Source organism: Cydia fagiglandana, chromosome Z, assembly GCF_963556715.1.
Source record: "Cydia fagiglandana chromosome Z, ilCydFagi1.1, whole genome shotgun sequence".
NCBI lineage: Eukaryota > Metazoa > Arthropoda > Insecta > Lepidoptera > Tortricidae > Cydia > Cydia fagiglandana.
In genome coordinates this window covers 33,305,130-33,322,477 of record NC_085959.1, presented here as the reverse complement: position 1 = coordinate 33,322,477, position 17,348 = coordinate 33,305,130, and the positions used below count along the sequence as shown (strand labels likewise).

General features: G+C 38.1%; 1 protein-coding gene across 1 annotated transcript in view; it reads right to left on the bottom strand.

Moving 5' to 3' along the window:
• Positions 1 to 15,780, bottom strand: part of LOC134679132 (uncharacterized) — a 35,349-nt gene extending 19,569 nt beyond the window's left edge. Inside the window, exons 1-6 of the mRNA XM_063537997.1 lie at positions 15,683 to 15,780; positions 14,352 to 14,484; positions 6,395 to 6,485; positions 5,001 to 5,168; positions 4,288 to 4,416; positions 3,759 to 3,887 (exon numbers count right to left, since the gene is read on the bottom strand). Coding sequence (XP_063394067.1) covers positions 3,759 to 3,887; positions 4,288 to 4,416; positions 5,001 to 5,168; positions 6,395 to 6,485; positions 14,352 to 14,484; positions 15,683 to 15,749 — 717 coding nt within the window. The 5' untranslated portion in view covers positions 15,750 to 15,780. The remainder of the gene's footprint in view (positions 1 to 3,758; positions 3,888 to 4,287; positions 4,417 to 5,000; positions 5,169 to 6,394; positions 6,486 to 14,351; positions 14,485 to 15,682) is intronic.
• Between the last annotated feature and the right edge of the window lie 1,568 nt (positions 15,781 to 17,348).

The following is a 17,348-nucleotide window of genomic DNA, read 5'->3' as shown; positions in this document are numbered from 1 at the left end:
TGTCTCACACTCATGATCGGCGTGTCACACGGCCTTCTGCTTCCTTTGCCTAAAACATCCCGTGTTCTTGCGCAGAATAATATTAGGGTCTGACATTTATATTGCTTTGATTGTTATTTAAGAGCGCTCTTACAAGAAAAGTCGAAAAAATGCAAAATTGATGATACTAGTCGACGAAATTCAGCACTTTGTGCTCATTATTAGAAACAATGAGTACGTGTTCCAGTAAAAGCGTCTTCTTATCTTTTTAAATATCGTTGTAAATATTAGAAAAAGGACTTATTAAATTAGTAATGAATTTTTTTCTGATGGTCGTTTCCGAAAAACCCCGTGTAGCACTGAACGGCAAGCTCTTATTTGGAAATGTTGAGAAGTTTACTCTGCTAAACCTGGCTATTTTGTATTACTAATACCCTGTACTTTAGGCATATCAAACGATATTTTTCCTACATACCTTTGAGAAAGAGAAAATCAAAGTAAAACGAACTCAATTTTCTCTCCGAAACAAGTGTCAATTTCTACGAAAATCTACTAAAATCGAAGTCATTTTCATACTCAAGCAATCTGCAACGTTTGCTTATACTATTGGTATACATTAGTGTTTATGAAATTCTACTATAATTTTTTGGCAATTTTTTGAAAACTACTCTATATTACCGATGACGCGCGCTCGCCAGCTCAGTGCCGCGGCAGAGCTTGTACAGGTAGGACGTGTGTCGGTCGGCTCCGCACATTTTCAACGGCGACGACGAGGTTTTTTATCATTGTGTGCGGCGGGCGCCGTGTAAAACGCTATACTGTGTGCGTGTAAACCGCAACGAGAGACTTTGATCCTAGCACTGTTTTTATAGTATTATAATTTATAATGGTACAGTTTAATAAACTACCGGACAGTATTAAAAATATTTGAAACGACCTGACATTCTATATGTATTTATTTGACTCAAGATAGTACTCGGGGTCTGATGATGGAGCCGGAAGGTGGTCACCGGTACCAATCAACCATGCAACTAAACCACTTTGTGTTTAGGCTCGTTTTATTCATCTCAACAAGATCTTTGACACAAGACTGTACTCAGGGTCTGATGATGGAGCCGGAAGGTGGTCACCGGTACCAATCAACCATGCAACTAAACCACTTCGTGTTTGGGCACGTTTGATTCGGCTCAACAAGATCTTTGACTTAAGATAGTACTCAGGGTCTGATGATGGAGCCGGAAGGTGGTCACCAGTACCAAGCAACCATGCAACTAAACTACTTCGTGTTTGGGCTCGTTTGATTCGTCTCAACAAGATCTTTGACACAAGATAGTACTCAGGGTCTGATGATGGAGCCGGAAGGTGGTCACCGGTACCAATCAACCATGCAACTAAAACACTTCGTGTTTGGGCTCGTTTGATTCGGCTCAACAAGATCTTTGACTTAAGATAGTACTCAGGGTCTGATGATAGAGCCGGAAGGTGGTCACCAGTACCAATCAACCATGCAACTAAAACACTTCGTGTTTGGGCTCGTTTGATTCGGCTCAACAAGATCTTTGACTTAAGATAGTACTCAGGGTCTGATGATGGAGCCGGAAGGTGGTCACCAGTACCAATCAACCATGCAACTAAACCACTTCGTGTTTAGGCTCGTTTTATTCGTCTCAACAAGATCTTTGACACAAGATAGTACTCAGGGTCTGATGATGGAGCTGGAAGGTGGTCACCGGTACCAATCAACCATGCAACTAAACCACTTCGTGTTTAGGCTCGTTTTATTACGTACGCTACGTACGTTACGTACTCAGGGTCTGATGATGGAGCCGGAATGTGGTCACCGGTACTAATCAACCATGCAACTAAACCATTTCGTGTTTGGGCTCGTTTGATTCGTCTCAACAAGATCTTTGACACAAGATAGTACTCAGGGTCTGATGATGGAGCTGGAAGGTGGTCACCGGTACCAATCAACCATGCAACTAAACCACTTCGTGTTTAGGCTCGTTTTATTCGTCTCAACAAGATCTTTGACACAAGATAGTACTCAGGGTCTGATGATGGAGCTGGACTGTGGCCACGGGTACCGGTCTACCATGTAACTGAACCACTTCGTGTTTGGGCTCGTTTGATTCGTCGCAACAAGATCTTTGACACAAGATAGTACTCAGGGTCTGATGATGGAGCTCGAAGGTGGCGACGGGTACCAGTCTATCACATAACTGAACCACTTCGTGTTTGGGCTTCGTGTTTGGGCTTCGTGTTTGGGCTTCGTGTTTGGTTTATCACCTAGTGTCAAAGATCTTGTTGAGACGAATCAAACGAGCCTAAACACGAAGTGGTTTAGTTGCATGGTTGATTGGTACCGGTGACCACCTTCCAGCTCCATCATCAGACTCTGAGTATCACCTAGTGTCAAAGATCTTGTTGGGACTAGTCAAACGAGCCTAAACATGAAGTGGTTTAGTTGCATGGTTGATTGGTACCGGTAACCAACTTCCAGCTCCATCATCAGACTCTGAGTATCACCTAGTGTCAAAGATCTTGTTGAGATGAATACAACGAGCCTAAACACGATGTGGTTTAGTTGTATGGTTGATTGGTAATGGTGACCACCTTCCAGCTCCATCATCAGACCCTGAGTACTGTCTTGTGTCAAAGATCTTGTTGAGACGAATCAAACGAGCCCAAACACGAAATTGTTTAGTTACATGAGAGACTGGTACCCGTGGCCTCCTTCCAGCTCCATCATCAGACCCTGTGTATCTTCAGTGTCAAAGATCTTGTTGAGACGAATCAAACGAGCCCAAACACGAAGTGGTTTAGTTACATGATAGACTGGTACCCGTGGCCACCTTCCAGCTCCATCATCAGACCCTGTGTATCTTCAGTTTCTTGTAACTTGTTTCTTGTAAATAAGCGAGTACCTATAATTTCTTTCGAGTAATATACGTTCATAAGTACGAGTATGGGGCCATTCATAAATTACGTCGTTTCAAATGGGAGGAGGGGGGGGGGTCTGGACATCGGATGATGGTAGCATGACGTAGGAGGAAACAGAGTCATCCGAAGCATGATTTTTGGATGATTTGAGGGATGGGGGGGTCAAAAATAGATGACGTAATTTATGAACAGCCCCTATGTACATTTGCACTGCATTTAGTATTTTCGTACTTACCAAATAACAGTTTTAGGACTTTATAAGTTAAGTACAGTTAGTGTTGTTATGGTTGATTTCAATATGCTTCGCGAAGGATCAAGAATGTTTAATCCATCATTGTAGTGCGAGTGTGGTAGAAGGGATCGGAATACTGAGCTCGCACGGCCTGCCGCAGCGCGTAAAATACCTAAACTCGCTCAACCCCGAAATGTAATAGCACTCTTAATTAACGAGAGCCAGATTACTAAAATGCAATTCTTGGCTTAAAAGTGTAATTTTATTTCTAGCGCAATGAAACTTGACAAATAGGTATAGGTATACAGACTTAGTACGAAATACTACATATATCATATTAAAAGCACAAATAAACTTTATTATTTCATTCCAAGACATTTTTTAGAACTAAGAACGTAATCAACTATCACAAACACGATCGTGACTGGATTGCCGAGTGCATCTCGAGCATTAAACTCGAGTGCAAGTGAAAGAATCGCACACAGCAATTTAGCTTTAAAAGTTTAAACTGCTTCTCGGTCATGCAAAAACTCAGCTCGCGGCCAGGTCGTGATTGAAAATGTGAATTCTATAGTTAGAATGGTACCTATCTAGGCATTGTTACCTGCAATTCCTTGTCAGTGTAATAGTGCAGGCCGGCATACTGCGCCACCTTGTCCTCGGCCACGCCCACGCGCGGCGCGGTGAACACCCGCTGTCCCTTGCACGCCTGCGACGCCTTCAGGCACAGGTTCTGCACGAACACGCCACACATACACAACGTGCAATCATACAAATTGCGTACAATAAGAGTACTTCGAATAACCCACAGAGCTTATTTACACAGCGATTTGTTACATAGAAATACTTTTGCTGCACTGTTTTCAATTGTCTATTAAAGTCAAGTAAATGAAATTAAGACGGAGTGTACCAAGACCGATTTGTTGTATTTTCAGTTGAATTTGCTGATAAGCAATCTTCTCATAAGTCTTTCGTTGCTACTTCGGTATTTCATACAGTGACATTATAAAATGATTACACGGTAAAATAAAAGAATACATAGGTACAAGTATATATATATATAGGTAACCAAAAGACGGCTACTTTAATTAATGAAATAAAAATATTATGTATTATAAGTATTAATTAGTTACCTCAAAATAATCCGTCCCAGGGGTGTCGACTAACTGAACGAAGTGCTGTGCTGTGCGTCGGTCCGAGTCGCTCAGAGCACACCGCATGCTTCCGTACTCGTACTCCGCCGATCGGCACGGGAACCGTTTCTGATACAATTTAGCCAGTTACATTTAAATCCTTAATACATACACATAATGTTAAAAGACAATGCCATATCATCACCGTAGCGAACGTGGCTCTGAATTGAACCCCTGCCCACATCAGCTACGGATAAGGGATACAGCGTGGGAAGAAAATTACTCTGATCCTTAGATAGTTAGGTCCCCGTCATTATGATATTATCCTTTATGGTGACGACAGGCGTGGCGTTAGTTAGAATACTTTAGACATAACCGTAGCCATAAAAAATAGTATGTAATACATATTTAAAAACAGTAGTTAATTTTGCTCGGTACACACACACACGGGTGCACTTGTATATACATACTTGTTGTGGCACATAGATATCTCCGCGAAATAGCTAGAAGCAATCGCAAACCACAACCCCCATAACTCGCCTGGATACAATATATATTGAGTGTACTTTGTCTATATCTTGAACAGCAAGTAGGGCGAAACCATAAAATATAAATTGAATAGATAAGCGTTAAAATTGCATTGCGGAGTTACAAAGACGCTGATGGCGCCAGTAAAGGAAGCAAAATGAACTTTACAGTAAATGATACAGTACCTCGTTGAGACAAGCCGCGAGGCAGGCCTCCTTGGTGGAGGTGTAGATGATAGTGTTGTCGAGACCCCGCAGCGACTTGCCCGGCACTCGTTCGAAGGCCCAGGGGCGCAGGCACACGCTCTCTGTTCGGACTTGCAGCTTCACCATGTAGTACGTGTTCACCGAACGCTATCAGAAATATGTTAATTACTTTAAATAGTTTGTGGAGTAAGTATATTTATTTAATTTGTAATACTAAATTATATTACATTTCGTTAAAAAGTAAATGAGGATAACTATGATTGCACATTGCAAGTATCACATAAACTTTATGTTCACTGAGCTCAATAAAGAGAATCTCGATATCAAACGAAGCGCGCCGCATCATCGCTTACCGCATTTTATTAATAAGTACTTACTTAGGTCTGTTCATTAGTCCTGAAAACGTTTAAACTTTCTCGGGTATTGCTTGAACCGTTACAATGCTACCGAGCTTAGATTTTCCTAAGGCTGGCTGACCGATTTAATCTGAATTGTTAATCCGATCGCAGCATCGCCGGGCTAATTGGCAGCGCCTGGAATTCCGGTTACTATCTAACTAAAGATTTATTTGACTATTACCTAGCCCTTTATCAATGCATATCTAACCCCGTAACAGAGCACATTCAATATTATTGCGTATAATACCAACGGTACTACCTGACTAACAATAAAAGTGAATTAGATGTTAGCAAAAGTTGGATAGTTTCAGTTCTCACTAATATCACTAATATCATTATTTATTCAGCTACGTATTATGTTGTGCAAAGTTTAATATAAGCTTTAGTCTAGCGTATGTAAATGCGCAATGACTAGGTACTAACTAGTTCTGTGCTCGGCTATAAATAGGCGGTAGATATACCGTGCCCGTGTAATAGAAACGGACCACGGTACCGATAAGTACACCAACAATATTTTAACTCGCTCGTTGTTTACCATACCGGTGGCCTCAGAAAGCGTCTCATTTGTAAATTCTTCCTCAATGCCTTATACGAAACGACGAGTTTGTTGGGTTAGTTCGCTTTAGTCTAATATAGTCACCGGTATAATACTACAGTATTTGTAACGGAGCATTCGCTTAATGGTGACCTCTTCACAACGGATAATGCTATAACTTATTTGTAAGCAATTCATATATATCAAGCTTAGCCAATTACATATTCAGAACATGTGTTTTTAGTATAAATATTTGAATTGATTTACGGTTTTGTTATTTTGTCATGTTTTTTTCTAATGATCCTATGTAATTAGGTAAATAAAAAACTGTTGACAATTTGATTCGAATATTCAATCCAACCCAAATCCTTTTCAATCTAAGTCAATTTAAAATTAGTTATGGTCGCTTTTTGAAGGATCAAAATGTAATGGTAACAAACCTGCGGAGTGGCCATTGGGTTATTTGCTTGAGTGTCATTCTGCAGCAAGCAACGAGTCTCTTGTACAGGCGTCAGGGGGTTTAGAACGAAGCTGAAACAAACATAATCATATTATTGTAACAAATAGACTATATCAACAATAACATAATTCACGCCTAATATAAGGTTAACTACTCATAATAAACCCAAAAGTTTTTTAACAAATAAAATCCTTAAAAGTTACCTACATCTAAGAATTAAATCGAATGGAAATTTTTCATTTGTTTGTTTGTCTTATTTAATTTCAGTTCAATTATACATACAGTTCTAAATTTTTGCGCGAACAGTCGTAAAAGCGTGTCATCAATTTGTATTCGGAATATAAATAGCTTTATTATATTTGCCAACCGGTAAGATTTCCAAGGAAGAGAATCTTAGTCACATGTCCTAGAATTTATAGAATATAATAGCGACAATTTGGCATATATTAACAATTTCACTTCGTTCCACTTTATTTCTTGCCGTTTTAGGATTTGCATACATGATCGGCATGATAGCATACATAGTTATATTGTATAGACATGAAAGTTTTTCGCCGTATTAATAATGTAAAGCCAAACGTATGCAAGTATGGGATGAAGAAACACAGATACAGGAGAGTATTATTATTGATGTAAGCATCTGTTCTAGCATATATTGACCATCTTTAAGCTCTGAGTTATTATTACCCTTTAATAAGGTACAGATATTTTCTTGCACAACAAACATCTGAAAAAAGTGGAAAACCGTACAATATAATTCAAAAAACCCTCTCGACCAGCTGTAGGAAGTGATCATGTGATGATTGCTTTTCATATGAGGATACTCTTACTTACGAAGGATGAGTGCACATGAAATTGTGTTCCGCGGAATTTAGCTAGGACACGTGGCGCAGGCTGACGAATGCCGGGAATGGACCGCCGAGCGTTGCCCCGGGAAGTGCCTGCTACCGGACTCACAGTGGAGCGAAACTCGATCGAATAACCGCAACTTCGCAAATCAATAGCTCTGCATACGGACACTTACATCTAAATGCAAAGTTATATCAAAGTGAGGGTTGTCAACACTGCCTGAATAATATTTTCTGCGTTACCTGAATAATATTAACGGCGTTAACCCAAATGGCGTGTTGAATGAGAAATTAAGTATCTGTTTTTGGTATGAATTATATTTAAGGTATCCAAGTGATCTACCTCAGCATTTTGTACTGTAAATTCTTTGCCCTGTACGGCCTGTAGGTACCAGAGGTACCTATACTCCCTAATACTTGTACATAACTAGTAATCCCCCTATAGGTCACTTTGCTCTAAGTCTAAAACAGGCTTTGCAGTGTTCTCTTCGGACAGTCTGCGATCAAGGATAAAATATAACTAGCAATATCGGCGACAACCGACGCGACGTAGTCAGCAACGGCGTAGCGACTGCATGTTTCTTAGGAATTAAACGACATTAAAATGGTACGCAGCGCGTTACACAGTTGCTGTCGGATAACGGAGCGGTTTACCGTTTGTCTCGACAATTTGTATTTAATTTAGCTTCACAGGACCTGATCAGAGCGATGAAACATTTGATTAGCATCGCATATTCCTAAGTACCTATAGAGGCAAATACCTACCTGCCACTACCGTACTTTTAATTAGCCCTACCGCTAGACCGCACTTTTAACCCACGTTTAACTCTCCATGTTTAAGTAACTACGAGAAAACTAAAGCTATTTTAAACAAACATTATTTATTTGAACATTATTTGATTTTCTTTGAATATAATTCGCGTTAGACCAGTCTATAATGTGAGTTAATAAAGCGAATAATATGCCTTGAAAAACTATACGGCTCTAAGCATATCTTGAACCGGCTACTTTGGCTTCCCGGAAAAAAATGTTCTAAACGTAAATAATTACTTGTCTCGGGCTAACTTCTATTTCCATTTATGCCCCACGTGACCGCCGCCATAGGTAGGGTTAGACCAAGAAAAGTCTGCAAAGTTTTTGACAGCACACGCAGTGCAGGTGTTAAGTATTTTGAACGTCAAACTTCTATAAAAATTATGGCGTATTTAAATAACACTGGCACTGCGTGTGCGTTCAAAATCTCTGCAGACTTTTCTTGGTCTCACTCTACCTATGGGGTCACGTGGGGCGTGGATAAATGGGAACACACAAGAATAATAATAATAGCGCTATAGCTACAAAAATGTTCACTCCCTTATTTGTATTGGCAAATTTGTGGTGAGGCGATAAGTATGTATGTAAATAGGTACATGCATCAACTAATGAGTAATGATGTAGGAACACTAGAAACGTTGAGTTTCTTTGATTTCACATTTCACAACAACCGTAATAAATCTTACATGCCATGTTTTGCTGCAGGTAAAATAATAATGATAGGGAAGATGCAATAAGCACCCAACTGTCTTGCATTAATACTATACTCGTAAGAATGGTTGGCGCGCAGGTTTGATATATGGTTAGTTAATGATGGATGACGCGTCCAATTTCGATTGCCTTGCCCGTGATGACTTTATCCCAATACGCTATCTCATTCGAATTGTATTGCTCTTAAATGTAATTTTTGTGTCAAATATAATTTACTCCTCAATAATGTAATTCATAAATATGTCTATGTTTTTGTTATATTTGGATGTATTCTAGGGACGTACTTGGGTTCCTGGTAGATCACTTATTTATACTTTTGATTTCAATGGAGCCAAACACTTCAACGGTAAATGGTGCGTATCCGTTTCCTTCAAACACTATTCATTAAGAATGATATCTGTGAGTAATTACTTAAGCGAGCTGCCCAATACTTATAAGAATATTTTAGCAGGCCTACTCTCAGCAACAAGTCAAGCATGATGATGATTTACGGAATTTATTTATTAAAAGCTATCGTCGTACTAATTTGTCATGTTTAGGTTTTTTTGGAATTGTAGGTACCTAGTAAAAATACTACAAGGCTAAAAGCGCCAGTTTATTAAGCATTCTAAATACACGGTGTAACATGAGAAAACCGAATAATTTTAACCACGCATTTCTGAGGTCAAAAGAAGGAATAAATGTAATATGAGTTACGTCAATTTCGCCAAAAAAAAATTTATTTTGTTTTGTTTTTTTTTCAATTTTTTGAATGTATTTGTACATAAAAAATGAATGTTATTGGTAAACTTGTCACTTAAAATTGATTTTTACATATTTTTTTCGTAAAACCTACTTTTTGCAAAGTGTTACTTGCACTGGTTACTTGTCACTTTTAGACATCTATCGATAAGGATATTTAGACTACGTCCCATTGCAGCAACATCACCATCAATAGGGCCTTTTATACTATGTAACAACAAAAACTTGTTTTTTTTTTATTAATATTATCTCTGAAACTAGGTGAATTTCAATAAAGTTTATAGGACATTTTTGTCTCTAAATATGATCAGGAATACGCTGTTAAAATTATTCGGTTTCCTCATGTTACATCGTGTATATTTGCCATCCAATAAATTTTTGGCCAGGCCAACTCAAAAAACTGGGTAGATAATACTGCATTTAGGAACACCTACTTTAAAATGATGTCTAATAGCGTGGAACGACGATATACCTATGTATATTTTGCTTGGTACTGTTTGCGGACTGCAGGCTTCCTGTGCATCTCGCTTAGCAGCTCTGGATTACCGCTATAGTAAATGGACTGAATTATAATACTCGTAAAGTGCAGTGGACGGTGAGTTGAATATTGATCCGCAGCCGATAACGCCGCGGGCGGCCCCGCGGTGGCTGCCGATTCGTTTATTACACTCGATTTCTTGTTAAGAGCCTCCAGCTTTGTAAACATTTGTCATCCTTATCTATTAACTATGATAGCTGCCAATCCACCTCGCCTTGTTATCCAAAATTTTCGCGTAGCGTCTCTTTACTTACTTAGTTTCAATAAGATTCAGCTAAAATATTAATTTTAATCATATATATGAGCCCGATCTCGAAGGGTTTAATTGTAGCAACCGAAGAGTTCGCCACTTCCACTTATCTGTGTTCTGGATCCATCATCAGATCAGCACACTGGTACCAAATTATTGTATTGTCATTCGTAGCATATATACACGGTGGCTAAAATTATACTGCATCTCTGTTGCTAGGCATGTTTTGGGATTATTCACATCACCAGTACAGGTAATAGGTATGAAAAATATTGAGATGTGCAAAAAGTCGTAGACAGGAAGCTTGTAAAAATATAAACTTATTATTCATTAACTTTAATACTGATCTCATTACATTGTATGTACCTATCTTTTATGATTATGGTGAAATTGTCTCAAACAAGTCGCGACGGAGTCGTATACTGTACAACCTCACTTACTAAGTTGTTTCATACCTACACGTTATGCCGCCAACAAGGAGTAACACCTTTCATTGTAATGCTAGATTATTCAAGTCATTACTTAGTCTTTAATTAGTTATTCTAAAAAAACACTTAGCGCCTACAATGCAAAAAGAGAACTCGACCCGAAATGCTTTTGGACGGTTTAATAGGTTTAATATTAGTATTCTTAGACGTCAACAATCACAATTCCATAATCGTCAAAAAATATCAATTAGTAGGATTCCACAGTGAAGGCTAATGCTATCTTTAGAGACTACGACGAAACATTTGCAACAGTTAGGAACAGCGGTCATAAAGAAAAGATATAATCTGTTTCCTGACAGCATCAGATGATCAGTCGAGATACGAGGTCATGATCCCAATAAAAATGTTGTCTCAGGTATACAAACGTAGCAGGAACAATACATTTATCGCTACAGGCCCACCCCCATCTGAAAAGGTTATACCTGTACTTTTCGATACTTCAGAGCTTGTATTTTGTATCATATATGTTACTTATATAAGCATCATATTGTTTGTTAAGAAACTGTAATTTTCACATAGACATAAATGTACAACGGTTGCTGGTAACCCAATTTTATTCTCAGTGTTTCTTTAGGGCTTTTCTTTGGGTAGGCAGCTAGTAACAATGATAAATATATTAGCTCGAGAAATTTCACACAGTTAATAGGATACCGAATTGATTTTCAATCGATCTGGTTTAAATGGATTTCGAGTAATCTAACGAGCGCTGTTATACTGTTACACGGTTCGCGTTAATTAATTAAGACTAATGCAATTTATTTTTTAACCGATTTCAAAAAAGGAAACTGTTCACCGCAAGTTACTGTATGCATATTGTTTATACTTATTGATTTTGGTAAAAAAATATGATTAATGTTAAACTTATTACCAATATGTTAAAAACGGTATTCAAAGAGTTACCAAGAACAGTGCCATATCAACCAAGCGCTCAGCAACTCCGTCCGTCCGTAAATGATTACAATAACTAATAAGTAGTGCCTTATGCGGTTATCATTACATTGGATAATAATAGGTTTTATAGTAATGGAAACTGAAGAGAGCTGCAATAATCTATTGAAAACGTATGCGATCACTTTTACTGTTATCCAATTTGGAGCGCGGCGAGGTTGGTTTCCGCTTTTACACGGTTTGTTGCCAACGGTTCTCGAGGCACATTGTTATTAGCCAAGAGCGTGTCATTGGAATGCCTGAACCGCGGAGGACGTGCGGCAGAGTGACACACATTCCGAGCTCCGACCTTAGCTGTGACCAACCAATGACCGCAACTAATTGACTCATATGTTTATACGTATTTTTATCAATTCTAGATACATACCACTTAACATAATTAAAATGAGCGATACTTAAGCCAAAATATCAAGTTCGAGTGGGACTGACAGTTGGAAGTGCCAAAATTAATTTAAAAGTAATTTTGTACATACACAGCGCAAACATAACTTCTGTGGCTCAAACGTTTATTCGGTTTTAAAAATATTTTATTTTCTCAAAAAGTATAACAGCAATTCACTTACCTACATGAGAAACGTGCACTTATTAATATAAACTTAAGTATAGACTTCACTTAAGTAGTAGTAGCGAGTGCATTATTTTCGTTGTTGATTATGATTTCTCCGTTCATTTATCAGAAATGCAACCAAGTTACCTTGAGATAAATAAATGCTGTTATACTGCTTTAGTCGTCAAATGCGATTATTATAGTTATCTAGGATTGCTTGGTTTTAGATCTGAGCTTACTGTTACCGAAGCTCAGTGAATTAGTGAACATTCATGTTCGTCCGATCTGTTATCTGAGACATTTGGGTTAGGGTCGTGTCCGAATCACTGACACGTCAGTTTATACATTTTCGTGATCGGCAGTTAAGGAATGACGAGTCATGGCTTTGATCAGATGTGATGCGTTTTGTTCGATTAAAGATTAGTCTCACTGGGTCAGATCAAGAGTTCGACGTTCTGATGCTGATGGTTCAATTATTTAATTGAATATCATAACGTCAAATCTTTAAAACAAAATGAAAGTAACAATTATAAACATCATAATAATGACGATCGATAAATTAAGAACCGTTTAATATTGCTTTACTCTCTAAGCCGATGGCGGCAGTATTAAGATTGTTTTTTATTAATTGCATCAACATTTTAAATTAACTCACTGGGAGATAAAAAAACTGTAGGTATATATGTTATACTTTGTATATGTTAGAAAGTCACATATATTAAATTATGTTTTAAGTAATTGAAATTTACTTGCATACTTGTTTTAATAAGGTCACGGTCGATGGGAGGTTTAATAGAATTAGTATTTTGTAGCAATCGGCATGCGAGCTCAGAATAAGCGCATTTAACGGTAAGATTCGATTAAATTCCTGAAATGATGGTTAATTTACATTAAGAGCTAAATGAAAATCTACTCGTAAATAGTGCATCTGGCACGGTTACACAAAGTGAAATGAAGATTGTAACATGCTAGTAAATTAGACACGGGCTAAAGTCGATTTTTCAGGGTGAATTTTCAGACAGGTTTTGAGATCACTTTTGCTTGCAATAAGTATGCTTGCAATCTTAAACGTCATACTTCTATGAGAATATGACGTGTATCCATTGCACGTCTAGGTGCTATAAAAATCGCTGCGGAGTTATTTTGGTCTGACTCTAGCTGCTCTTACCATGGCTCTTACTGAGAAATATGAAAATATTCAACCTTTTTTTATTTACTTGAATACTCTTTGCTTCTTAGTTATACGATAAGCATATAGTCGTAAAGTCTGTTTTTTTACCTCCTATCATAAGCAAAAGAACGCGACTGACGGCTTTTCCTTTTATCGAATGCGGAACATCCATTTCGATTGTTTTCCACCGTGTCCCATGAACTTGCAGTACAATACAATTAGCAAAAAAGTCCGAAGCCGTTGTTGTTGCCGCTACTATGCCTAGTCACTTCTGTTACTGGCTATATTCTGAACTATAATAAAGACTTAAGTATGTCTTTTTAGTTAATCAAGTTTACAAATTGTCAGTGAACATCGTGTACAATCACTATACCTTAAATAGGGATGTTTCCTGTACTTAAAATAAATTATTTCAAACCGTGCACGAAATAGAGCATCAGATAATTATTAGAAAAACATAGATAGCAGCTATTTTCAAACACAATTTGTATTTAATAAATCGGATTGAAATATAAAAAGTAGGTGAGTTTACCGTGACGTCACTACATTAGTTTTCATATAAATTCCATATTAGAAAATCGTTTTGACAGTTCTAAAAAAGAAGCTGATTTGACTAGTAGGAATGTAGCCTATAAAACATAATCCCCGCCGTGTCTATTTGTATGTACCTATGTTACGATCAGGACAGAATAGATATGGCCGCTAGGCGGCGACAGCGCCACGTGCGGCTAATGGGTAGCCACCAAAATTGGTGTGGAACAGATGTACTTGTAGCTACCTGTTGCAAAGCGACGAAATCGCGGAGTCACGCCTGGTTTTGTGTAACTTGTGAGGGCGGGTCGCTAGTGTTATCTATAGGCGTTAGCGATAGTAGGTACTGACCTGAAGGAAGCGGCGAGACAGTCGGGCTCCTCGCGACACCAGCCTTGGCACTCGTACAGGGACAGGTTGCGCACCGTGTAATACGCCGTGCCCGTGAAGTCAACGTCCGTAAGTTTCTCGAACGCGATTCGGCCTGTTAACAAACGATTATTATCAATTAGCCTAAAAACCTTCGACGGATAAGAAATACATAATAAGGATTTAGTTGTACCATAATTACAGGAAAGTTTCCAAAATTGCGAAAGGTCCACTTGCCTAATTTTGAATTTTTCATATTTTGTGAATATATACATACTTACAAATATTATAATTTATTGTACCTAGTTTATTGTAAAGTGAGTATTACAAATGATTCTAAAATGTTACACAAAGTGCGTCACTGTCATCCATTGTTTATTGGCGATAGGCTATGAACAGTATAAGAATCCAAATTTTTCATTACCAAAATGAAACTTTCCTGTGATGCCTTTGATGTATAATGTGTAATGCAATTAAAAATCCCAAGTTCACACTTCGAAAACCAAATACTAACGATATAATAATCTGCCGGCGTATTATGGATGGCTTTATCCATCTTTATCCACGTGATAAAACAACTGTCACTTTTTAACATCATGGGATAGAAAGTGACGGACACCGTTTTATCACGCTGTCACGTAGACAAGAACGACCATCATATCCGCACTGATTTAACCAAATTCTGGTTACTTACCACCAGTATGTCAGGCAATTCTACGTACATACAGAAATCTAATACATTTAAGTAGATAAAAAGAAAACGAATGTCTTTAAAGGGGAGAGGGATAAAGTTAATCAGCGTAGCGAGTAAAACTAGATAAAAGAAAGACGACGATAACAACAAAAACTATCTACAATGGTGAACTAAGACTGTATAAGTAACGCTTATATGGAACTTATCATGATTTAACTAAAAACAATCGCCTTAAAGTAGCAGTGTCGAGTGTGCACCTAGGGTTGGATATGCTCAACCTTATATGATTGTGTTACCTTCTTTAGTAACAGTTATTCTCGTTAATTACACCAAGTGTTACTTATTTACCCCATCACATTTTGCCAATAATAATTGAACTTGTGTCACAGAATAAATAATAAGGTACAGAAGACTCACTCTCTAACAAAACGCGTCTGTTACGATCAGCACAGATATGGCCGCTAGGTGGCGACAGCGCCACGCGCGGCTTATGGCAAACCCCAAAATTGGGGTCGAACGGATGTACTTTTAGCTACCTGTAGCAAAGCGACGAAATCGCGGAGTGACCAACGCCTGCTTGTGTTTACGGAAGTATTTTGTAAATATAATCGGTACTCACTAAGCACGAAGGAAACCTGCAGGGCTAACAGCACCAGCTGCGGCAGCCGCAGCGCTCCGCCCTTCATGCTGCCGAGTCAACGCCTGGGAACAATACAATGCATTTAATATAACTATGTTAAGTAATCTAAAACGGAGTAAAAATTATAGTAACGAGAAACAATTATTATGGAAACTACCTTTAACATAAGCTGTATAAGTATCAAGGGCAATGTATTAATGAAAAGAATCTATCGATTGATAAGATCCATTATAAACATTGCGATGAAGGTGCTAATACACTCTAGAAAGTAAACTCGGCCGCCTTCAGCAGAATAACACGATAGGAATTAATAAAAACAAGAATACTTCGTAGAAAGTCTGGCAAAAAGTTCATACTACGTTCCGACATAGTTCTGATCTGAAGCTCACCGTCCTAATTCCTTAAGTTGTGTGTACAATGCGATGGTATTGTTATCATGTATTTTACAATGAGTAAAATCGAAAGGCCGCGGCTGTTGTACAGTCAGCATGAAATGTAGCGGATTTAACAAAGCGTCAAAGGTCGATATTAAACTTTCGTGAACATGTCGCCAATAGCGACTAAAAATTCAAGTAAGTGAAACCGTTGTCGTCTAAACAGCGTCAAAGGTATTATAAAGTATAAAGTATTCTGTAACAGCTTAAGAAAAAGTGACGTCTCTATATGTAGAACTGTAAAAGATATACTTTTGAACGCGAATATTTGAGATTTATCTATATCCGGGATGGCAGACACATTTGGCTTGTTGTTAAATTCGCTACTAATGCTGACAGTACTTGCAATTCTCTGTTACTTATTTAAATTTCTCTTTGCGATTAAGTTTGAGAATATCAACATACAATAGGTACATACCTAATTAATTTACTAGATAATTACTATTAAGGCAACAGGACACCCTCTCGCTGGCAGCTTTCTAGCGCAAAGACTTGCTATCGCGATACAGTGCGGGACCTAGGGTTAGAGGGTAGTCTTCTTTTAGATAGGTCTATATTTATTTAATGTAATTGTTATTTATGTTTATCAAGTATCAAATGTAGTAGAAGTGTAAAAGCAATGCAATAAAAAGATCGTTTGTTTGCCGGCCGCAGGCATAGCAGAAGTTCTAAGGTCCTGTTTTCTAAGGGGACCTTGCATTTTGGAGACAAAGCAAACCGCTTGGAACAGGTGTTTCTGGGGGTGATCTGAGCCGATTAAGCCCGGTTGCCAAGAGGTTCCACCCAGCAGGTGGGCAGGGGAGGGGGGGCAAATGTGGCTCCGGCGCGCCTCACTCTAAGCTATATATCTGCATACATCTAGCAACTATATCAAGTTTGGTGTCTTTTTCGTGTAATTCGAGGATGAAGAATTCATTTCTGTGACTAAATTTTCACTCTTCCATACAAAAAAATCGAGAAATTAAAAATTCCAAAAAAATCTTTTCACTTTTTATTTCGAAAATCCTCTACAAAATTAAAACTATGAGGATTTGCTCTAGAAAAAAAATACCTGTGAATAGCCCAGTTATCCTACTATATAGAATAGTAAACTTGTTAAACATTTTTTTTTCATAACTCTGATAAAAAAAAAGTTTTGTGTCGCGCGGCGTACCTGCATTGTAAGAGCGGTATGCAGCGTTTAGGATTTTTAAGTATGTTTCGATGGTTTC